Source organism: Monomorium pharaonis, chromosome 3, assembly GCF_013373865.1.
Source record: "Monomorium pharaonis isolate MP-MQ-018 chromosome 3, ASM1337386v2, whole genome shotgun sequence".
NCBI lineage: Eukaryota > Metazoa > Arthropoda > Insecta > Hymenoptera > Formicidae > Monomorium > Monomorium pharaonis.
The window spans coordinates 32,863,463-32,888,790 of NC_050469.1; the positions used below are offsets into that span (position 1 = coordinate 32,863,463).

At 29.5% G+C, this 25,328-nt stretch overlaps 1 protein-coding gene across 2 annotated transcripts in view; it reads left to right on the forward strand.

Annotated features, from left to right (window-relative positions):
* LOC105832425 (E3 ubiquitin-protein ligase UBR5) overlaps nucleotides 1-25,328 on the forward strand; it is a 47,182-nt gene that overhangs the window by 1,760 nt on the left and 20,094 nt on the right. For both annotated transcript variants that reach the window (XM_012673341.3, XM_012673342.3), the window contains exons 2-26: nucleotides 846-1,046; nucleotides 2,134-2,455; nucleotides 3,377-3,585; nucleotides 5,018-5,184; nucleotides 5,263-5,462; nucleotides 5,984-6,252; nucleotides 6,333-6,487; nucleotides 7,397-7,663; nucleotides 8,605-8,718; nucleotides 8,819-9,000; nucleotides 9,074-9,191; nucleotides 10,658-10,812; nucleotides 10,900-11,185; nucleotides 12,027-12,161; nucleotides 12,251-12,418; nucleotides 14,649-14,781; nucleotides 14,900-15,122; nucleotides 15,203-15,441; nucleotides 16,065-16,189; nucleotides 16,926-17,161; nucleotides 17,761-17,927; nucleotides 18,365-18,699; nucleotides 20,406-20,814; nucleotides 23,134-23,482; nucleotides 24,804-25,143. In XM_012673341.3, the coding sequence (XP_012528795.1) occupies nucleotides 846-1,046; nucleotides 2,134-2,455; nucleotides 3,377-3,585; nucleotides 5,018-5,184; nucleotides 5,263-5,462; nucleotides 5,984-6,252; nucleotides 6,333-6,487; nucleotides 7,397-7,663; nucleotides 8,605-8,718; nucleotides 8,819-9,000; nucleotides 9,074-9,191; nucleotides 10,658-10,812; nucleotides 10,900-11,185; nucleotides 12,027-12,161; nucleotides 12,251-12,418; nucleotides 14,649-14,781; nucleotides 14,900-15,122; nucleotides 15,203-15,441; nucleotides 16,065-16,189; nucleotides 16,926-17,161; nucleotides 17,761-17,927; nucleotides 18,365-18,699; nucleotides 20,406-20,814; nucleotides 23,134-23,482; nucleotides 24,804-25,143 (5,504 nt within the window). The remainder of the gene's footprint in view (nucleotides 1-845; nucleotides 1,047-2,133; nucleotides 2,456-3,376; nucleotides 3,586-5,017; nucleotides 5,185-5,262; nucleotides 5,463-5,983; nucleotides 6,253-6,332; nucleotides 6,488-7,396; nucleotides 7,664-8,604; nucleotides 8,719-8,818; nucleotides 9,001-9,073; nucleotides 9,192-10,657; nucleotides 10,813-10,899; nucleotides 11,186-12,026; nucleotides 12,162-12,250; nucleotides 12,419-14,648; nucleotides 14,782-14,899; nucleotides 15,123-15,202; nucleotides 15,442-16,064; nucleotides 16,190-16,925; nucleotides 17,162-17,760; nucleotides 17,928-18,364; nucleotides 18,700-20,405; nucleotides 20,815-23,133; nucleotides 23,483-24,803; nucleotides 25,144-25,328) is intronic.

Here is a 25,328-nt window from a genome sequence, read left to right on the forward strand (position 1 = left end):
TTTAAAAATTTAGTTGTAATTTTTAAATATTTAAAAATATGTAAAAACGTAGATCTGTTAAATTTTATAAAAATTAAGGTTAAAAAATTTGTTACATAACTAGACTAGACTTTATTTCAACAATGTTCTTAAAATTCTCTAACACATTTTTTGTCAAAATAATATTTTTTATATTTCTTTTTATTTACAAATAATATATTGAAAACAAGTATTCAGAACATTAAAGACATTTCCTTGAAAAATTATGACAGATTGTTGCTTTCTTATTTAATTATTATAACAAAATGGAGTAGAATAGTTTGTTTGCTTTAAAGTTACTTAAAAAATGAAATATATAATAGTATATTCAGTAAATGATGTTTATCAAAATAATTGTTAATTTTCAACTGCAATATTGAATCAGATGTTTCATAAATTTTTTCAAATTTTTATAATTTATTGAGGAAAATAGCATTAGACGTAAGAGAATTGTATATATTGGGAAGGGTGTTCTCCCTGCAAAAAAAGTGTGCATTTGTAAAATTAAGTCAGACCTGATATCTTGACTTGATGTGTACAGAGGGCTAACAAATCATTGTTACTTGTCTTGTTCAATTTCAGAAAAATAATTATCTGCTTTGATACATGAATTAGAATTTATTACGAAGTCAAAAAGGGATTTAGTTTACAAAATTATTTAATTACATTTATATCTTAATTTAATAATTAAATGATATCTGTCCACGATCATAATTCTGTTGCTAATTCTTATTTATCATTCTCTATCTAACTTTATGTAACTTAATGTAGTTTATTTTGTTCTATAACTAGATATTTGTACATTATATTTTGTTTTTGTATTCTAGATTGAGGGAGATAGCGGACAAAATAAATAGATATGGATTTGTAACACCATCAGCTTTTAATTCTCTGAAAGCATCAATAAAACGTATCGTAGTTGGACCAACTCATATCGCTTTTCTCACAGACGACAATAGAATAGCTAGAGTTGCATTTACCGTACTACCGGATAGATTGGACTTGAGTAAAAATGAGCCAAATAGAAAGTGAGTAAAAAACAAACAGAGCAAACATACGTAAGAGGTCAGTTGACAAAGGCTTAGATGACGAAGCATGTCAAGGCAAAGTTGTGCAAATCTGTAATTGCTTATGATGCTGACAACTTGTATTGGTGATGTATATATTGCCAGCAGTTTAATGTTAAGATAGCGGCAACAAAATTTACCTTACGTTGTCGGCAATATATAAAAGTGTTGTGTGATCTTACAAATTGTTATAGCAACAGCATGAATTTTAATAAGGGTGTACGCTACTGGAAAATACCGAGAAAATCAGAAATTTTCAGAAAATTAGTTTTTCTTGAAAATCATGGATTCTTTATGAATTTTATTGAAACTCAGGGAAATTTTTGAAATTTTACTTTTATATTAAAAATTTTTTTTTTGATGAAATTATTTCTTTTATTGTTTTTTAAAATTTTTAATACTAAAAAAATGTTGACAATTGATTAGCAATAAATATGATATAAATATTCATATATTCACATACATCTAATTGTGACTCACGAGTTTTTATTTAAAAAATCAGTAATAATGAAAGATAGAAAGTACATTAGTCTAAATTGGTATTATGGTATTTAATCGTTTTTGTACTTTTAATGAGCTATATTATTACATATTGTTGCTATTTAGTTTATATTATTTCTCTTAGTATTTTTTGAAATTTAATATATTTGAAACTTGCATAACTTTATGATTATAATGAACATTGAAAAATAATAAAATAAATTTATTTTAAAACTGTATTAAAAAATTTTTTAATCTTATCTGAAATTTAAAAATAACATTTTTGGTAAAAACTGGGAATTCTCAGGAAATTCTTTTTCAAAATTTGAATGTATACTTTGGCTCATGACAATTAAAGTTGTAGGCAAATTGTATCCAAAGTTGTCATATTGTGGGTGCATCAATTTACTAAAAAGTGTAGATTCAACTACTGCAATTCTAATGGCAACGCGTGAGATACAATTGCGAGCACATGCTAGCAACACACACACGCACGCGCGCGCGCGCGCGCGAGTTGCTATTTGAACACATACATAAGACAGTTTAATGAGAAAACGTCTTGTTGCAGCACAAGTAAAAATCACGTTGGAAATTCCAATTCCGCACCAAATGGTAATGGAAGTAACAGCAGTGGCAGCAGGACAGGTATGTCACGTTCGCGTGCGCGGATCATGCGTAACAGTTCCGCGATACGTGGCGGTAGTAGCGGCGGAGGGAGCGGCAGTGGTGGTCGCATAGGGCCGCCTGGTGTTATAATGGGTGGAGGAAGTGGTAGCAGTTCTCGCCCCATTGCTTCCGTGCCAGCGCCGTTTGTACCGGAGGATCTGATATCTCAGGCTCAAGTTGTGTTGCAAGGAAAAAGTCGTAATCTTATCATCAGAGAACTACAGGTTTATTAATGTTAAAATATTATTGAAAAAGGAGAAATTAAATGTAGAACATTGTCCAGGCGTCTGTAGGTTTTAGACTTAAATGTATTGATATTTGTGCCTATTGCTGTATTTTCATTTTTTTTACATTGCTATTTTAAATACAAGAATCTTATTTTATCTTTTATTTCTTCTTTATTCTCTTATTTCAATTAATTTGTTTTTTACTGTTTTATATATTTTAATGTTAGATTTATTCGTGTAAATAAAAGAAAAATTATTTTAAGTAGAGGAAAATAATGGGAAAATTAGTGTACTTATGATATACATATTATTTATAAATAAAAAATAAAAACGTCAAACACAGGATTAAGAAAATTTATTATAAAATATTTTATTGAATATATTATGTTAAAATATAAAACCTATATATTTTTTATTATTTATTATAGTTATAACATAAAACACAAAAGAGAATATAGATCTGATTTTTATAGCTGAGAAATAATATACACTATCTATACTTAAATGAAATATATATATAGGATTGTATATGTATATAATTGGAATTTGATGAAAACGAGAAGGAAAATTCTCTAGTGGAGTCTAATACAATCCAGTGTAATAAGAAACATTTTGTAATTAACAGTATTATTTAATTTGCCAATAGTTTTTCGCATTATTTATGAGAGATTATGACATTTAAAATTTTTTTTAACACAACTTAATTTTTTATGATCTCAGAATAATTTTATGTTTAAGACTAAGCATTATTTGTTATGAGAAAATAGTTATGAAGTGAAAAATAATAACGGCAGTACACATAAACATCGATATTTTTCAATTTTAAACCCAAAACTATGAATTCTGGACAGCACGGATTATAGAATGATCAAACAAAAATATACATAATTTAACAAAATAATTTTAATATTATTGCAGCGTACAAATCTAGATGTAAATTTAGCGGTAAACAATCTTTTGTCACGAGAGGATGAAGAAGGCGATGATGCAGAAGATACGGCGGATAGTTATGTCCCAGAGGATCTTATCTCTTTATTAGATGGTGGTTTCAGTAATGAACATTCAGTTATAATTGATGCTGATTCAATGTTTTCGGAAGATGTATTTGGATACACTGGGATAAGGCAGTAATTAATTTTATGTATTTTATATATAATGGTCACAAAAAAGATTGTAAATAATCAAGCAAATTAGCTAAGTTGTAAAAGATTAATTAATATTGATTTGCAAATCAATCCTTTTAGTTAAAATTTAGCGAATTAATAAATAAAACTAAAAATTGCGTATTAAATAGTTTAAGGATATATTGGTTAATGTAATCTCACAATCAGTAAAAATGAATTACATTATTGGTAAGATTATTAAAATTTATATATATACATAGCATGTATTTTGATTTTATGAGAGAGAGAGAGAGAGAGAGAGAGCGCGAGCACAATTGGTTTTAAGTTTTAATTAATTAAAATAAAAATAATGAAATATTTTTGATTGATAGATTTTGTACTGTTTACGCACATTAATTTTGGACGTAATTGTTAGATGATTAGCTAACTTGCTATGTTTCAATGTTTATATTAAGATTAGCATATTGCAGTGCGTATTTACTCTTGATACTTCATAACAACTTAGGTTTTAATTAATATTTTTGTGACAACTTTTTAAATCAATTTTTAATCAGTTTTTTAGAGATTAAGTTTGATAGGTTGCAGTTTTTTGCAAATCTTTAAACCATAGTAACTAGTAATTATAACTTTCAAAAGGAACTTGTATATTGTTTTGAAAATGAACATATTTATATACCTATAAAATCTATTTTCTAAAAAAATCTTATTGACTTGTTACCATTTTTATCTCTAGCCAATATAACCTTAAAAGAAACAAGAATTTTTAGAAAAAATATGAAATTTGATGATATAAACAATTCATTTTTTTTAATTGCACTTCTTGCCCAGTTTATCGTTTCTGTTTTAAACGTAAAGTGAAGATTGCCTATTTTAGTCTGCAGCGGATCTTGATGCTGAATGTAATTTTTCTATTAATTTAATATTTTTAATTTATATAAATTGGATGCCGACAATTTTGTCAATCTTGAAACTTAGTTATCAGCTAAATATCGATGCTCAGAAGCATCTTTAATATTCGCCTCTTTCCCGAAAAAACTAAATTTATTGCGGAAAATAATATCTCAGCTTAGATTTGAATCTGAATCTACTATCATTTTGTAAGGGTGTTTTCCCAAATCTTCTATTTTACTCTTCACAATGGAGAAACAATGAAAAAATGAACTGTGCAAGTAATGCAAATGAAAAGAATAAACCAGATAATAAATATATTGAAATGATACGAGTAGAATCTATCAAAACTATTGAAATAAAAAATTGTTTATTCTATAAAAGAATCTATATGGATTTATTAATATATTATTAATATTTAATTTTTTATTGAATTGAGATTTTTCTTGAATATTGAGAACTTACAAAGTTACTTTTTCAAATATTTTTTATATTTGTATTAAATATATGTAAAGAATATATTTTTTAAAAAGAAGTTTATTTTTAGTCGTGGAAGTTCTTCGCGTCGCTTAGGCAATGACAGAGAAAGCGAGCGTTCATCTCATGAAAGGGATCGAGATCGCGATAGCTTTAGTAGATGGCGAGATCGTCAATATTATGGACCGCGACGTTGGCTGGAATCTGCTCTTAAAGATTCATGGGAAAAGGATTCAGGTATTTTATATAAAAATTGCAACTATTTTATTGAATAAGCTTGTAGTTTTTTAATATTCTGTTATTTTAATATTCTAGACAACAAGAAGAAAGAATTGGCCTCGCAGAGTCCATTGTGGATATCGGAAGAACTGGAGTGGTGGCATGATCGCAGTAGCGATCCAGTGCCTCGCTTTGTACAGATCGCATCGCTTTACAGTGAACTAATTGCCATTTCTACATCGGGACAATTATATCAGTGGAAATGGACTGAATCAGAACCTTACAAAAATCCAGAGGTATTTACACAAATATGACAATTGTATAACAATTATATACACAGAAAAGATATTAATATTACATTAAAACCAATATATTCAATAGAATATATTGGTTTTAACATAATTATTTTTTTTGTGTGCGTACGTGCGCACGCAAAAAAAATTATGTTATTCATGCTTATATAAAAAATCTTACATATAATTTAATTCTTTTTAAAGAATTTAATAATCTTAAATTTTAGCCAAATATATTTTAATTTTAATATTTATAATAATTATTAAAAAAAATACAATGATTGCTTGATAATAATGGTATTAAATTAAATATACAAAAAATTGTAATTTTTGATTTAGAGGTATTGCTATTTTTTATTCGATGTTTTTTTTTTCTTGATTCATAAAAATTGAATATTATTGAGAATAATGAGAATATATTTTTCTTGATAAAATTTGATAGAAAATAAGAGCATAATTTGCAAGCGCTTTTTTTCTGTGTATATTATACATTTTTGTGACTTTATTTTTTTTAATTTTTATAGAATCTAAACGTGCATCATCCAAAAACTATTCCTTTGGCATTGACCACAGAAAAAATAGTAAATATATCTGCTACGGCAATTCGATGTTCTGTCAGCATGGAAAGTGGAAAAGTTGCAACTTGGCTCGATGAACTTTTAGGACACGTTGCTTCTCGTCTTGAACATCCGGCACAGGCTTTCACTGAATTTACATTGGATAAAATTGTATCACTTCATACGTGTGCTTTGTACACTGTTGCAAGACTCGAGAGTGGAACATTGTATTGGTGGTATGATTTGTTTAATTTTAACTTATGTAAAGAAAAAAATGTATATGTATTAAGATTTTTTAAATATATGTATCTTTCAGGGGTGTTTTACCGTTTGCACAGCGTAAAAAATTATGGGAAAAGTACAAAGCTAAATCACGTAAGCACAGGCCATCTACTGTATTATCAAGTGACATTAGTTATGGGACACATGTATGCATGAAAAATAGTCCAGTTTATCAGCCAGGAGCTATTGGTAAGCTGTCGATATTTTTCTTTCTCTTGTATATTCTTAAGACAGATCTTAAACAGAGATAATATTTTTCTTAGAATTAAACCTAGGCGTGCTGGATTGGTTGCTGAATAAACAGGCTGATACCCTGTTTTGATTAGTGCATTTTTATTTTATTTTCAGAAATGCACTAATCAGAACAATATTTCTATCCAGCAAGCAATCTTGTATGAAAACAAGCATCATGTGTCAGTGGCTTTATTCTAAAAATCTTAGAGTCACAGTATAAAAACAGTAGGTTTACTCAATGTCGGCGTCTTTGACTCCAACAATGCTATATGGTTGCTATATTATTGTTTGCGCGGGTTTTAATTTAAATAATACTAGCTAAATACTAGCTAAAATAAAGATTTATGTATGTTTAATTATGAGATTCACAAAAGTTGTAATCATTATAAAATTATCGTTTTTCATGGTAAACTTTCCACTGTTATTATGTTAACACTTCATCACCATATTATTAGTTGTGCATAAATCATACGCACAAATCATGCGTAAGAAACGACCATTAGCACAATTTTCAGCTGAGTGAATCTACTGTTCTTATTTATACTGTGGTAGAGTCACAGACTAATATAAATCTCGAAGAATTTTACTTAATAAAATTTTATAAAAAATTTTTATAAAATATAATCAAACTATTTTATAATAGAATATAATTTGGTTAAATCTTACTAAAGTTCAATTAAATGTTATTAAAATTTTACTAGCAGTATAATCAAATTCTTAGAGGTCTTTGTTGTCTTACAGCTACTATGATTTTGGGAATAAATTTTAAGAAAAATTCTCTGTATAAATTGATTTATATCATTATACGTGTGATACAATCTGAAACAATTGCATCACATAATTTTTAATGTATATATTTTTAAGGATTTACAATAGCTAATGGTGTACCAAAAGTAGGACAATTACTGTCGGCGGCGTGGAATGTGGACGCCACTTGTAGATTCAAGATATTGCCTGCTGGTACGCACGTGTCTAATGCAAGTGCCGATAAGCGTGAGTCTAACGGAAATGGAAATGCAGGAGTGAATAAACCGAACCATAAGGAAACTGCCGACCGGCTTGACATGCCACCACCGCCATCTCCTGCTTCAAGCACTTGCAGTGACACTGGCAGCATTACAACAAGTCATAGTAAGATACATGTTTCTTGTTTAACTTTAGAATTGCTTGAAACAATCTATATCAATCTATTTTGATTTTCTTAATAATATCAACTTTTTAATACTTTTTTTGTATTGTACAGACTACAGAATATTTTGAAAATATGTAACTATAATACAATTAATTCAGAGTGTTACTTATTGGAAAAAAACGGAAAAATTTGTAATTTTTATAGAATTTATTTATCATTGAAAATTATGAATTTTTATGGATGGAATCTATATTGATATTTAAGGAAATTTTTGAAATTTTACTTATAAATTTAAATGTATTTTTTTTTTCGACAAAATTGTTTTTTTTTTGTTTTATTTTATTGTGATTTACAATAAATGTGGCATATATTTTTAAATTTATTTTTGCACGAATCGTAATTTTTCATTAAAAAAGAAATAATACATCATTAATTTTTTTTAAGTGTTGTATATTTTGATCACCTTTCGAATTTCGTACTTTTAATGAACTAGATCTATGTATTGCTGATATAGATTGTTTCAAGATATTTAAGATATTCCACTTTATATTATTTTTAAAAAATATTTTCTTAAATTTCGTATCTAAAACATATTGACTTTTTGTGATGATTATTAGAAACGTAAAAGGTATAATAAAATTAATTTTCTTTATAGTTGCATTAAATAATTCTCTAATTTTATCTAGAATTTTAAATAAAATTCCTGAAAAAATTGAAAATTCTCAAAGAATTTTTGTACAAAATTTAAATAAATACCTTGACAATTCTCGTGATAAAATGATAATAAAATAACTTTATTAATTAAAAACAAGAATTGAAAATATTAAATTGAAATCTTTCAATTCTAGTGTTAAATGTCATAAAATGAAACATTATATTGATATATTTAACTTAATATATTTAGATATAAAAATCTGTAAAATAAAAAATGTTATTTTAGAACGGCAAAAACGTATGACACCTCGAAGTGAAGGAGAATCCGATAGGAAGGACGAAGAGGATTGGCAATTGAAAGATGTTGTTTTTGTTGAAGACGTCAAGACTGTACCTATTGGTAGGATTATTATTTTTATATCTATTAATAAAATTTATTTTTAATGAGTTGCCGAGAGTTAGAGTTTATTTTACATTTTGTTATTCTTTTTTATTAATAGGAAAAGTTATAAAAGTTGATGGTTGCTATGTTGCGGTCAAGTTTTTTTCGAAGGATTCAAAGGAGAAGGAAAAGGAAATTAAAGACAAGGATTTTAATGCATCAGATTTTAAGGATTTTACGACGGAAGAACCAATGAAATTATTAGCGGATTGTAGACTTTTACGTAAAGATGAACTACAGGTAATTGATTATTATGCGTTTATGTGTAACATACATATATGACTAAATGTAATATAATTTGCATACTTTACAGGTCATTAAATCGTCATTAAATCCACGAGCTCCGGACTGTTTTCAAAGAACGCCAAGGAGAGTCAATATTGTGGAAGGTTCAAATGATAGTTTATTAACTATATCTACTGATGGACAAGGTATTTTTTTTAAGAACTACATTTTTACATACAATAATCTTTATGCCAATATATGAACTGTTATTAAGATAAAAGTAAATTACATTAATTTTAAAATATATTATGTTTTGAATCAGACATGTTTTTTTTAATAGATTTTTAATCACTGAAAATGATGCTGTAAACTAAAGTTCATAAACACGTCAAAATAATTAAACCCTCGTCTACAATGAATCGTTAGTCGTTGGTCGTAAGAAATTTAACCAATCATGTTCGCTTATTCTTCTCTAAGATTAACTGTGATTAGCTAGATTTCTTACGATCAATGACTAAGGATTCATAGATGAGGCATAAGTATGCAAAAAACTGCTTTTTTATTACGTGCGTCGAAAACGGTCCTTTTCGTGGCTCTCTATCGGGTGGAAAGTCGCTGATTGCGCACGGGCAGTTTTCTCTCACAAGTAACTCTTTCCCCCACCTAATTGATTAACCGTGCGGAAAAATCGTGCGGAAATTTCCGCAGTTATTTCCTCTAAATCTTGCATGATTGTTTACTTCATTATTTTGACACTCGCGTCATACTACAGGCACGTTATTTCTCGATACGCATATGGCATTCTTGAATACTTTTGCAAAAATTACCGTCCATTACAGATATTTTATCAGGTAAACTCTCGATGCTTCGCCGCTTTTGAACGAACTTAATTCTAAATAAATAACCTATTAATAATCCGTGTTGCATAATCGTGTTACATCACATCATATCAAAGCAGTGAAAGTAGTATTAGTGTAGTGGAAATAGTGCAAAAATGAAGAAAAAATTTTTACACTATTACTACACACGAAATCTATGATGATAAATTACACTTTGTATCGATAGCTGCTAATTACAAATTATAAGTATATATTATAATTATATCTCATTATTAATAAAAAATTTGCTATCTTGGCAAAATTCTGTATTTAAATTCATAACATGGCTGAAAAGCTAGATGTTGAAGTAAATAAATGCATTTTATAAAGATGAACAATATATTCATAATTTCTAATCACAATTTCTATATACTTAAAAAAAATTTTTTTTTTAATAAAAATTTTAAACATCAAAATAATATATTTGTAACAAGTACGAAAAGTCGGTTATTTCCCACGAATGTGGGAAATGGATACATGAGTCAAAGGCAAGTGCATCTCGCACGAGTAGGCAATAATTAAACTATATGAGTTGCACAAATTTTTTTGAACATTAAAAACTTTGTCTGATTCGAAATAATTTTTGACTATTTAATTTGACTATAAATCAATGTTTATTAATCAAAAGTATGTATTATTAATCAGTAAGGTGCACTAATGTAGATCAACTTGTAACTCAATTTAAGTTTTTATCTTTGTTTTGATTATAAGAATTAAAAAGAAATAGTTTAAATCAAATTTAAAATTATATTATATTATTGTAAATGAACTTAAGAGTATTTATTTATCTGTAGGTATTCATGCTATATTGAAAAGTGGAAATAAGCTGAGTTATGTCGTATACAATCTAAGTACAGGTAGATATGTTCAAGATTGTTATATTCCATCTGATATTTCGTCATTTTTGGGGCTACAACCTCAAAACATTAATCTTACAAGTGCGGGAGAGGTACGTTTTATTGGAGTAATAATATTTATGTGGACAAAATATGTGTGAGATTTTAAATATAATTTTATCTTCTTTTTTGTATTGTAGAATATTGAGTGCTCTATGATTTTACGAGATGGTAATAATACCATTTATCCAATCGCGAAAGATTGCGCCGATGCCATACGCGATCCAAACTGGCTGGATCTGGCTCCAGTAAATTGTATCGGCGCGGCAACCATTCCTATTCCCAGCTGTTCCAATTCGAATAATCTGAAGAATCAGGTTGCAGTCATTGCATTAGCATTTGACAATCTTTTGCTCATACCACGTATATTACGATGTGATTATGAGAGTGTGAAGCAAGTATTTTGTAATTTGGAACAAGATCTAAGTAAGTATAATAAATATATGAACAATTTTATTTTTTATATTATGTATTAAGATATTTACTAGGGTGTTTACGCGAAAAATTAAGAAAACCTAGAATTTTTAGAAAATGTTTTATTTTTAAATGAACAAAAAGTAACGAATCGCTACTTTCTTCTTTACGATAACGCGTTATTTTTTTTAAATAATGTTCTCAATTCTGAATAATATAAATTCAATCTTGATAATGTTACGGTATATCTATGTGTATAATCAATAAATAATTACATCAAGAAATTAAAGTTATAGTTGTCTGTTAAAATCATGTTTGTCAAATAATGAAGCAAGAGATGAATATATTGTTTAAATTATGGTTAGATTAGAATAGCAAGATGTCAAAAATATTAAAGTGTACTGTGAGAACGCCTATGACTTTGTGAACAACTATAATTTTAATTTCTTGACGTGATTATTTATTGACACGATTGACAATGTTAATCATTTACAATAAGATTAAGTCAAATAACTATTTACATAATTGACTACTGTATATTTAAATTGTATATTTAAATTTATGTAATGTATTAAATGTATTGAAGAGAATTCAACCAAGGGTCGAAATGTTTATATTTGTATTTTTTGAATAATAATTTTAATTGTGCACGTGACTAATCTGTGTTGGCTTTTAATAATATGATTGTATTTATTTGATTTATGTTTATTAGAATGTTAAATTATTGTACATTTGGGATTGTGAATAAAATTTCTAGAAGTATCAAAAAATTCTCAAGAAATTTAAAAAAAATATGAATAAGTGTGATAAATTTCTCAAATACATATGCATAATATTTTTTTCTGTTTTACAGAGAACAATTTGACATATTCAAATGCAAATTCACAAATTCAAATGATATTGAAGGAACGCTGCGATGGCAACCGAAATATACTTCACGCTTGTGTTAATATGTGTTCACCAACTTCTAATAAAGAAACTGAACAAGGTAATTTGATTAATTTATTCTAAAGAAAATTATAACATTTGTTTTAATGTATTTGACTAACATTTTATATTTAATTTGTTTTGTTGAAGTTATTGAACGTGAATTAGTGTCGAATACAGTAGATGGAACTTCTGCACCTATTGAAGAACCAATTCCAACGTTAAGTTGGCCGCCGGAAGCATTTGATAATACATCGGGAGAAGAAGATAGTTTATTGAGCATAGGTGCTGCTAGTATATCCATGATGAATAAATCTGGTAAGTCAATTAAAGGCAATTAAAAAATTCACCGATTTCAAGATAGTGTTGTGTCCCTTTTGTCTTAAGACACAGTATTGGGGATCGTTGCCATAACTCCTCGGGTTAGGTTCCACAGAGATAACGCCGATAGTAGATTAACATTATATATTTTCTCTCAACTTAGTTACAACAATTTGTTAATAAACCCGTACAAAAGATATTATGTCGAGCGACATAGGTTCATCGCTGTATGTTATTTGATTGAGCCCGCTTGTTATCTTTACAGCGGTGTTTATATACATTGATTTTTGGTATATAAATACCGCTGTAACGGGGATACCCCGGCGTATAACCGGGGAGGATACTTCCGCGGTCACTAGCCTTTAGTCAGTGCACTTGCTTAGCCAACAATTGAATGCTGGCTACGCAGATTCCAGGAGATTTTGAGTTGTTTATTTGGCAACTGGGTGCATTGCCCGGTGCGACGTCCGATATGTAGGCCGGGCGATATTGCACGCGCAAGGTGCCACTTGCACCTTTATCGCTTGCGACATTCTTGGTGTGAGTGCATTACACTTACAACAATACATACTTAACAAATTTTAAATTGCTATAGAGGTCGTTATTTAAAATTTTATTAAAATTAAAAAAGGGGGGTTGGATATGGAAGATTAGCCTTGAAATTAACTAATAAAACTTTATTTGTATTGGATGAGTTATATGAAGTTTTGAACAACATTGTTTTTCTGAAACACTATTATCTTATGGCAAAAATCAATTGGACATAAAATGTGCATTTGATGAGATCTACAACTTTTATCTGAAATATTTTTTGAAATTCTCATTCTTTATGGAAAAAATGAAAAAAAATTATAATTTTTATGGGTTCTTTATAGTTTTTATCATGAAAATCAAATTTACGCCAATTTTTACTATTATATCCGTAATCAGTGTACCAAAATACGTAAGAATACATAGTTTCAAAAAAATCGGAGGTTTGACTTATTCGGAACTTCACCTGCAGATTGAGACAAAGAGCTGTTTAATAGAGAGATAAGTTAACTACAAGAAATGCAATCTAAATGTTTACGCACCGTTATTAACATACCTTCAATGTTGAAATGCGCTAGTTTTAATATTTCTTGAGTTTGTAAATGTTATAACCACAAAACCATCATTCAAAGTATGATCACGTTTCCATTAGAATAATATCATACAATGTTGTATTAGAAAAAAGAGCATACTGCAAATTACATAGCTATGTTCTTAGATCACAAACATTTTGATAATAAGTCAAAGGAATGCAAGCAAATTTTTTGAATGACAATTAGACTACATATTCACGATTTGTTTGCCTTGAATATAATAGATTGTTTTAACTGTTGTCACCGGCATCAATTCAACGAATTCTTTCAAACGAGTATGAAGATCACGAAGATCTTTTGTTTATCAGTTTGATCATGATTAATTTTAACTGATCCGGAATATTTGTATTATGACGAAGAACAAGCAAGATATGTTCTTTTGGTAACAAGAATTGATTGTGTATGTCCTTGCCGACGCTTTTGACCAGATCAGAGTCGTTAATCAAAGTCAGTTTTGTTAATATTATAAAAAATTAAGCTGGTCTTTCTTTTTTCTTAATTTCCGAGATAGCATTCTTTACAACATCTAAGCCCAATGAAGATCAAGCGTTTTCCAAATTATCCACACATTGGGAAAGAATCCGTATCTTGTTCGAAAGTTGCACTTTAGATTAGAATAAATTTCTAATTTTGAGCTTAAATTTTGAAAATTTAATTGAATGAAGTCACGCAAACTTGCAAGCAGATTATTTTTTTTACAAGAGTAAAGGAGTGAGACAGTTTTTTTCACAAGCAACAAATTGATTGTTGGAATGTCGATGACCGATTCAAACTATGCAAGTAGAATGAGACGCAACACCACACAGATGACAGGCTTAGCGATTACGGCATTTTAGAGCCTTTTCAAATTCTTTTATTCTTCATGGAAACGAAACGTAATAAGAAAATGAGTTCACAAGCTACAAAATAACAACACGTTTGTCTCCTATGATTGCTGAGTACAAACTGCGGTCTATTTATTTGATATCTATTTATATTAATGTAAATACGATGTAATAATTTGACATTATAATCGACGATTTTTTTAAGTAGATTTGTTTTTGTAGAAGATTCTTTATATATAAAATATAAATAATACATAATTATTTTTATTAATATTTTAGGTGTTGGGGCTACATCTAATAATACATACATTATAGATTCCGTTGAAAGACGACACAATGCATTGCTTATATTGAAATACATGTGCGAAAATAATATCTTGACATCGCATCTAAGGGAATTACTAACGGCAAAGTATAATTAAAATTTAAATATAATCTTAAAATAAGAAATATTAATATATTAAATGTTAACATTTTTACATACAAGTTAATTTTTTATATACAAAATTTACTTTTTTATATGTAAAAAGGGATGCTCAAGGACAAACACCGCTCATGCTCGCTGTGTCGGTTCGTGCATATCATGCAGCTCTTATTTTATTAGACACTATACAAAGAGTTGGTAAAGATGTGAAAGATACTTCAGCCATGATATTGCCAGCTGATGCCAGTCCAGATTTGTCTCCATTGTTTGTTACTTGTTGCAATGATACATGTAGTTTTACGTGGACTGGAGCAGAACATATTAATCAAGTACTGAATACATGTACATATGTATATAAAAAGAATTATATGCAGACATTTTATTAAATAGATTTTTATTTTATTTTAAGGATATTTTTGAATGCAGAACATGTGGTTTAACAGGATCTCTGTGCTGCTGCACTGAATGTGCTCGTGTCTGTCACAGGGGTCACGATTGTAAACTCAAAAGAACTTCACCTACAGCATATTGTGATTGTTGGGAGAAATGTAAATGTCGCGCTCTCATTGCTGGCCATCAAGGCGCGAGATACGATTTGCTGTGTCGTCTCGTAAAAGACACAGATCTCGCTACAAAAATCAATTCACGGTAAATTATACAAATTTATTTATAAGTGTTTATTTACGTCAGGGTGTTTACTATTTAGAAAAATTGAGAAAACCAGAAATTTTTGAGAAATTAATTTTTTATTCTTGAAAACCATGTATTTTTGTGGAATTTTATTAAAGAACATTTTTAATGATCTAAAATTTTAGTTAATTTTAAACTTAAATTCTATTTCTTTTTTTCTAACAAAATTATTTCTTTAATCTTTTTTATTAATAACAAAATTGATGAGCATTAAATGTGGTATACATATTTACATACTTTCATGTACACTTTTGTTTGAGTCTTTATTATCGATCCCTTTATCGATAACCGACCCATTATCGATCAAGTTTGATGGGCACTTTAATATCCATATTTCTGGTGAGCTAGATCCATATGTTGTCGACTAATTGTTGTTATATACCATATTTGTATAAAATTAAAAAACATTAAATATAACAAATTTATTTCTCAAAACTGCATTAAGAAGTTCTTTAATCTGGAACTTTGAATGGAATTTTTGGAAAACCTGTAAATTATTAAAAAAATTTTTTATAAAATTTGAGTAAACACTCTGTAAGGAAATTTTTTTTAAAATAATTTCTATTTTATGTTTTATTTAGAGGTGAGAGTATCTTATTATTCTTGGTGCAAACGGTTGGAAGACAATTAGTTGAGCAACGTCAATTTAGATCGGCACCTAGGCAGCGATCAACTTCGGCCAGCCGTAAGGCACCCACTTCAGATGGTACATAGATTTTATATTTTTTCATATTTTAATTATAAAAAATTTAAAGATTTACAGAATTTTATTTTATTTTTTTCATAAATCAAGATTATCTGAAAAAACCTGAGAGTACTGAAATTTCGAAGAGAGAATTTTTTTGGAAATTAGGAATTTTTATAAAATTCTATTAAATTTAAGGATTATTTAGAGATTATTTTGGTATTTACTTTTAAATTTAAATTCTGTCTTTCTGAAAAAGAAACTTTTGTTGATTTATAATTTTTTAAAATTACAATTTAAAGAATTGCATCTGAATTTTTTAATTAAAGAAATCCGAGTGACAAACAACACATAAAAGTACAGCGCCTAATGTAATGTAATCATTAAGTGATATTGTACTGTAGTGATCTTTTCTCTTATTGGTTCTAATTAAAAAAGAAAATAATAGATATAGTTATGAAAATTTTTCGTTTTTTATTAATTTATTGCATATAGTTTGTTTATACTTCAATTTAAAAAAATTGCATTAAAAAATTCTCTAATTACTTATCTGGAATTTTTATATAAAACCACTTTTGAATGAAAACACTTGGAAAATTCAGGAATTTTCAGAATTTTTTAATAAGATCTAACTAAACATCCTGTAAAATCTTGCTCCACAGCAGTTTATTTTTTTTTACATTATTACATTATTCATATATAATTGACATAATTATATAAAACTAGAAGTATTTACTATAAGTAATTCTTACCATAGGTTTGGGTGCGGATTCAGACATGCCAGATCATGATTTAGAACCTCCCCGATTTAGTCGAAAAGCGCTCGAAAGACTGTTGAATGATTGGCCAGCCGTTCAATGTATGATTATGTCGGGTGTTTCTGAGAATGGTGCCGATCAATTATTTGGTGACCAAGGACAGCTATGTCGACAGAGTGGAACTGCGTTACTGGACAAGTTTACGCATTCCTTACTTGTCAAATGTAGCGCCGAAGTAAGTGGAATGATATATTGAAACTAATACACATATATTTTTACATTTTCCCCTTTTTTATGTAAATTGTACGCTAATGAATTATATTATATATTAAGAGACGGTAGTGGCTCGCGCCAAATAAACGCGCTGCGCAAGCCAATCGTGTTCTTTACGCGAGTACGAGACTTGCGAGCAATCGAAATTATCGTATCTCAAAATTGACTAAAGTTTAGGTCGGCTTACATCGCGATATTTCTGCACTTAGGGCACATAGAGAAAAAAAAATAGTTTTCTTATATAAATCAACCCCAAGCTTTTGATTGAACCTAGTTAGAACTCGATCGGTTTAGCAGCTAAATCGATTGAATAAAATAATGAAAATTAAAGATTTATCTTATAAAAGTTATTTTAATTAATTGCACTTTTCATACCGTATCGATTTCCAGTATCTTTAATTATTATTATTTTATTTATTGTAGGGAGATCTAATTTTACTTTGTTTAAATAGATATTAGTTAAATTATAAAATAGATATTAATAAAAATTAGATATTAATTAAATATATTAGTTTTACTTTAATACTAATGTGCTTTTAATATTGTTTTTTCTGTGTGTAGATGCTCGATACATTGCTCACTACTTTGATCAGAGAATTACAAGATGAAACTACAGAAGGACGACAAGAAGAAGCAAATAATGTAGCGCGCAGATTTGTGAGATCAGTGGCACGCATCTTTGTCATCTTTACTATAGAAATGGCACCAAATACGACGAAGAGACGAAGGTAAAAAATTTAGTGCATTTATTCGATACATGACTTAAAAAATTGACATTTCTGACAAGGGAACTTGGAGATTTTTATGAAATTTGGCATAAATGTAAAGGGGGAAAAACATGAATTTATAAATTTTATACAGATTGCAAAGGGTAAATTTTTGAAAATAATTTTTTTTGAGAATAAACAGCGTATTTAGAAAGGGATATTTTTACTGTAAAGCTTTTGTATAAGACATTTATCGATATTTTGTTTAGTTTATGAGATATTTTCAAAAAAGTTGAGAAACTTTCTATCTTTGATCACGCACGCGCGCGCGCGCGCACACACACACACACACACACACACACACACATCACGCAAGATAAAAATTTTTGAATTAATTTGTCAATTTGTTGTATCAAAATACTTTGAAAAAAAAAGTTTGTGATTTTTTTTATTTTCAGCACAAGTCAAGCTTCGCAACCATTAATGAAATGTCGGAAAGTTTTTCAAGCGTTAATCAAACTAGCTGTAGAAGAATTGTGCGAGACAGCGGATTCATTAATAGCACCAGTCAGATTAGGTGTAGCACGTCCAACCGCACCATTTACACTAACGAGTTCTGCTATTGAAGTGATCAACGGTTCGGAGGAATTGTTCTCTATAGAACCTTTAATACCTCATAGTGGTCTCAATTCGCAGACGTTGGACGCGGCATTACAAACGCAACAAGGAAATAACAATATAACTATATCGAGAGGAGATGTTTCTGCTGTAGACGAAGCAGAAGGTGGAGAAGGTATAAGGAAACACTCATATATTAAAGTTTGAGTTTTTTAACCCTCACTTATTAGACTAGGTGTGACACACTCAGACATTTTTTTTCAATAAGCACGATTTTTTCAAAAACTTAGATGTTTTTTAAAATATTTCTAAATCTAATTAATTTTTGATATTTTAACTAGAATATTTATTTTCCTCAGATTCTAAACTTTAATTTAAAAAAATATATTTTAATTGGTTGATTTGGCTCTGAGTTATGAATGATTGAAAATTGCTTGACTGCCGTACAGTCTAATAACAATAGTAAATTTCGATAGTCTAATATAACCGAGAGTTAATATAGGTTATTTATTGCTAAAAAATCTGGAATTTTTAGGGAACTTTCTTGAAAATCATAGTTTTATAGTATTTGATTAATATTTACAGAAAAATTTTAGGAATTTTACTTTTAAGTTTAAATTTATTACTGTAACAAAATTATTTCTTTGATCATTTTTCTTGATAAATACAAAATATTAACAAGCGATCACTAAATATGGCATACACATCTACAGTTAGATACATTTTTGTGTGCTCATATTTTTTTTATTAAAAATTAGTGACAATAGAAGACACTATATTATTTTAAATTGCGTTGTGTGTAATCATGTTTTTAATTCTATATTCTTGGTTCTGGTACTAGATTTGTGTACTGTAGACAAATTATTATGTCATTTAGTTTATATAATTTCTTTTTAGTACTTTCTCAAATTTAATATTTAGAGGATGTACACACCTAAACGGGTTAAAATAAGGATCTAATTTTACGAATTTTACGAATTTTATGGAAAAGCAAGAATTGTGTTTATTTTATTGTAAAGTTTTATTTTCTCCGTTTTTTGAACTTGACATTTAACGGATGATAAGAAAAATGTATTAATTTTGGCTTCTGGACTGATCAGTAAAAAATAATTTTTTGAAAATAATTTGTCTTAAATCTAATTCTTAAAAAAAAAAACGTTAATTTGTCAGGAAAATATTAAAATTAGCATATGAAACTATTAAACTATAGTACTATAAATTACTATTTGTCAAGTTCCACGAACGTATTAATTTGTGCTCCAACTAGTAAAACATGATAATGCTTATCTTTAATAATTCAATGTCCTGATTGGTAACAAAAGTGGAAGATTATTAATATTCAAAGACAAAAACATTGATAGGAACTATTTTATATTTTAAATTCGAATTTGTCATTATTTTTCTATCTAGACTTTTCGATGATTGTATAATTAAGAAATATTAAATAATGTGTGTAGTAATAGTTGTGTAACAAGTGTGGAAAGTCGGCTATTTCAAGGAGTAGACCCTCCACAAACCCCTTGTTTTTTCCCTTGAACCCTTTCTTGTTTTCGTCATTTTTTACACACTTGTAACAAAAAATAGTATATGCAATTCGTGCAGATCGATTATTGTCTATTCATGCGGATGGACTCATCTTCAGCAGTTTCAGTCCATCTCTCTTTGCATTTGTGGTAAATAGTTGAATTTTCGCACTTGTTATGCAATGTATTATATTTTAAACTTGTATTGTGTAATCTTACTTGAAATTCTGTTCAAAATTTAGAAAAAATTAAAAAATTTTTAAGGAGATTTTCTAAAAATAAAATTTCAATAAACAAAAAACCAATTTGTATAAATAACTGGTATTTTCGATATAAAGATAGATTGATTGCTATGTAGAAGTCCCTATGGATATGGATGGCGATATCAGCGAGCACGAGGAATCGGGGGTGTCTGGAACCGTCACCGGACAACCACTTGGCGAGGTTGACTCGAATGCTGGTGGTGTCGGCGAGGAACAAGCGGGAGATGGCGAATCAGATACGGAATTGGACCTTTTGGCGGAAGCGGAAACCGAATCCGATTCAGATGATAATCACAGCAATCAAGATGCAGCGTCGGCGCAACGTAGCGTACAAACGGGAGCAACTGCAGGCTCCGACGGTGGAATGGGATCGATATTATTATTTCCCGAGGACGAGTCAGGAGAATCGAGTCAACAAGAAGATGATGAGAGCGAAGCGGGAGAAACAGACGAGCAAGACAACGAAGAATTTCAGATCGGCGATGAACAGTTAGAGCGCAGAAGGTAAACCGTTCCCAACACGGTTAGCAAACTTTTCACTTTTTTCCACGTAGGATACTTAAGAATGTAATTAGGAATGGAATCAAGTTTAATATGCTTTGTGTGTAATGAAAAAAAAGTGTAACAAATGCGGAAGATTAGCTATTCTCCACGAGTGTGTCCACTTGCATAATTGGAAATAACCGAATCGGTTGTTCTACCAATTCCGAACATGTGTTGCACATGATATCTTGTTACCTGTGCATGTGTGTGTGCATGTTAAGTGAGTTTATGAATGCGTGCGTATAGATCTATGCACAACATTGTATGCGGGCACGCCCGCCTCTCTCTCTCTCTCTCTCTCTCTCTCTCTCTCTCTCTCTCTCTCTCTCTCTCTCTCTCTCTCTCTCTCTCTCTCTCTCCTCTCTCTCTCTCTCTCTCTCTCTCTCTTTGTGTGTGTGTGTGTGTGTGTGTGTGTGTGTGTGTGTGTGTGTGTGTGTGTGTGTGTGTGTGTGTGTGCGTGCGTGCGTGCGTGCGTGCGCGTGCGCGTGCGCGTGCGTGCGTGCGTGCGTGCGTGTGCATGTCGTGTGCGTGTGCGTGCGTACGTGCGTGTGTAAACATACAATCAGATAACAACATTAAACATCACGTTTTGCTTTATACTTTTAACGGCTTGATCAGCAGGTATCGATATTTCCAACTTTTGATCCTTCATAAGTCGAAAATTGGCCGTTTTCAGGCCTATGAGGACTTTTGAGCAGGATGTTATGAACTACAACATACATCAGTTTCAGTCAATTTGATTGTACCTTTTTTTCCAATTGTTTTGTGCGAGATTCTTTAATATTTTGGAAATTAAACTGGACTCTTAAAATTAACAGAAATATTGCGTTTTTGGCATTTGGTATCAGATTCTCAGAACACAACTCAGAAGGGAGTTCCTCTGTTCAGGCCTGGCACAAGTGGCATAGGGGCTCAAGTAAAAAAAAATTTGAATAATTATTTTGTTGCCCTTTTTTTGCTGTATATGATCTCAAGTTAATAATAGTGAATATGAGAAAAAATTCGTATAAAATATACTTACAAAATATTTATTACTAACCTTTATTACAACCTATATACTAACCTATATACAAACCTTTATTACTAAAATAATTTTTTTTTAGGTGAGAATAAATATTCTTCACTATTATATCACCCTTAGATAACTAAATACAATCCGAAATTCATGTTACATTACTAACACATATTTACCACACCTATGTGCTGTTACTGCTTCAATTATTGTGAACTTTTTTTGATCAATTATTTCACTCAAACGTGCAAGTGCATCGTTTCAAAAATTTAACAGTACTTTTCTGGACAGCTAGGATGTATCTTTGTAAAGTTTCACTAACATCTGTTCATTACTTTTACGTTCAATACGGAGAAAAAAAACCAAAAAATTATGAAAATTTATTGATGCCCATAAGAGCCTATGTAAATAAAAGATTTAATATCTAAATAACTAGCTAGTTTAGCTTTCTGAAATTTTAACAGTTAATTTGTACCACAAATTTGAATTTCTCTACAAAGTTTCATGAAAATCTGTTTATTTTAACAGCGAAACTCCCTTAATATTAAAATAAATTACATAAAGGAAATAAGACAAGAAAAACAGGAATATATTCGAAATAGGCATATATTTCGGATTATTTCTAAGAAATAAGTACAATTTGAGGTTATATTTTAGGAAATTATAATTTTTTGCTTTATAAACAAATATTTCAGTTATTTGAATCAATGTATAAGCACAAAATATTGTATTAATTAATTTTCTCGAACTCGCAAACTCATCACCGAACTCGCCAAAAAGTCGAGTCGACGGTTGCGATTGTTTGTTTTCAAGTATATCCGCATCTTGTAACAACACAATTTCAATCAAAAATTTAACTAAATAACTATTATCTTTTTTTAGCTTTTATTTAAGCCCGAAATGTGAGGAAATCAAAGAGTAATATAAGAGAAATATTTAATTATTATACTTACTGTAACGCACTTTGCTTAGACGCTACCGTAACACATAATAACGAAAATATACTATTAATTGTTTTCTGTATCCATTGTTTTCTTTTTTACGTTACAATATACATTAATAATATTCTTTATTACCAACATAAAAATTTTACATTACCTGACAACTGACACAAGGAAAATTAAAATGTTCCGGAATAGGTTCGCTTACCTTATCGATACTTTTACATCACTAATTTAGGTGTATATAGATAGGGACAAAAATAAGGTGTGGGACTTAAGGGTTAATTATGTAATAGTATATTATGTAACATCGAATATTCATTTCAGTGGGTCGTCTGGTCATCTACATCGTAACAATCTCGCGCCCGTGTACATGCAATGGGCAATACGCAATCGTGAATCGAATACGCGTACAGCAGGATTACGAGTAACCGGTGGAAGTAATCTGGTATTCATCGATCCTGCATCTTTGAGACGCACCACTGCCACATCCGCTGTCGCAACCGCACAAGAACCGATTACCATGGGAACTACTGCTAGTTGTCTTGCACGAGCTTTCGGAATCGTCATCCGACAAATCGCTGATCTGTTGGTCATGACGCAGGACTACAAAAATTTAGCGCCCTCGTTACCACGTCAAATAGAAATCACTTTTCAAGACGCTCTAAGTTTACAGGTATACAAACTTTTTACCTCAAAGAATTTCTAATTTTACAGAAAATTAGGTCCCGATAAATTAAGTTGGCCTTGACGTACGACATAATCGGACGAATAAAAAATTTCAAATGAACATTAGACTCAATACTGAATAGGGCTCATTTTGAGCTAAGATTAAACAAAGATATAAAACTTTTTCTACGTACAGTATCCAACTGACTTTATTTTCTACTTTTTACTGACACAAAAATCTTGTGTGTTATATGTATATATATATATACTATTAAAACTAAAAAAAATTTAGAATTTGACTTTTAAATTTAAATTCTGTTTTTCTCTAACAAAATGGTTTTTTAAATCTTTATTTTTTTCTAGTTTTTAGTAAAATACAGAGAGTGCGTTCAGGGAGACGCTATTAGTGCTATTGCTAATTATAACATATAATTATATGCAGAACAAGGATAAACTTATGCTAATAGCACTAATACCTTCTTCTCGAATGCGTCCAAAATATTGATAATTGATTAATAATAAATACGGCATATAGTCATATACATTCGTGTATATTCTTGTGTGTGATTCACAGAGTTTTATTTAAAAATCATATCATGTTAATAAAAAAACAATTTTCTAAGTTAGCGTTGCAGTGTTTAATATTCTGTATTTTTAGTGAGCTAAATGATTGCAGCAAATTATCATATGCCATTTACATAGTATTATTTCTTTTTATATTATTTTTTTTAGTACTTCCTCAAATTTACTATTTAAAGTGACTTTTCTTTATGAGTGTACGATTAAGGAAAATTATTATAAAATATAATTAAAAGATATAATAAAATGAATTTATCAATGAATAAGTAGATCGCCTAATGGTCTACATCGGATTTTAGTGATAAATATAATTTTCTATTAATTTAATTCTTATAATATATTTTTGCTAAAAATATTTTAATTTTACCTGGAATTTTGAACAAAAAAATACCTGGAAGATCCTGGAATTCTCAGGGAATTTTTTTTACAGAATTTGAGTATACACCCTGCGTGAGTGTCCTAGCCAATTCGACTACTGAGGCATATAATAAAATGAATTCATTTCTATATTATACATTAAAGAATTCTGTACATTTATTTGGAATTATGAATAAAATTTTTGGAAAAATCCAGAAATTTTTAGCGAATTATTTTACAAAACTGAGGAAAACATCTTGTAGATTCAAATTTTTAATACAATTAGGTTTTCACAATAGCCATCACAAAACAAATTATTTCTTTTTGTTCTATTTCTTGATTTTCTAATTTAATAAATAAATTACAATATTATAAAATTATTTCTGTTGTAGTCATATTTAGAAGCACATCTGAAGCCCACCTGGGATTGGCTGCTTACGGTGATGGACGCTACAGAGGCGCAGTTAAGATTTGGAGTATCCCTAACACGTAGCGCGGATCCGACTCACCCCGAACACCCGCTCAATAACGCTCCATCGCTATCAGGCAGTAATTTCAGTGGTTTACTGAACACAGCCGCCCTTTCACTGACTCTACAAGGAAATACAGGTCGGAATCCTCGCGGTGGTATTGCTACGAGCTCGAATATCTCCACTCCTCAAGCATCAACACGACTCACCGTTGGTTTTGCAGGCGTTGGCGAGCCTCCGAGGAGCAGTAGAGAGCGCGAAGGTTAGTATTCTAATCTGTCAAATTATAAAAATATTTATTTTTATACAAATAGAAAAGTTACTACATAATGTGTGTATAATTATATGGAGTACATTTAAAATAAAAGCTAAAATCATGATTTTTGATATAATAATAGATATAATAAGTAAAAACTAGAATGATATATGAATATCGTAAATAAGTAA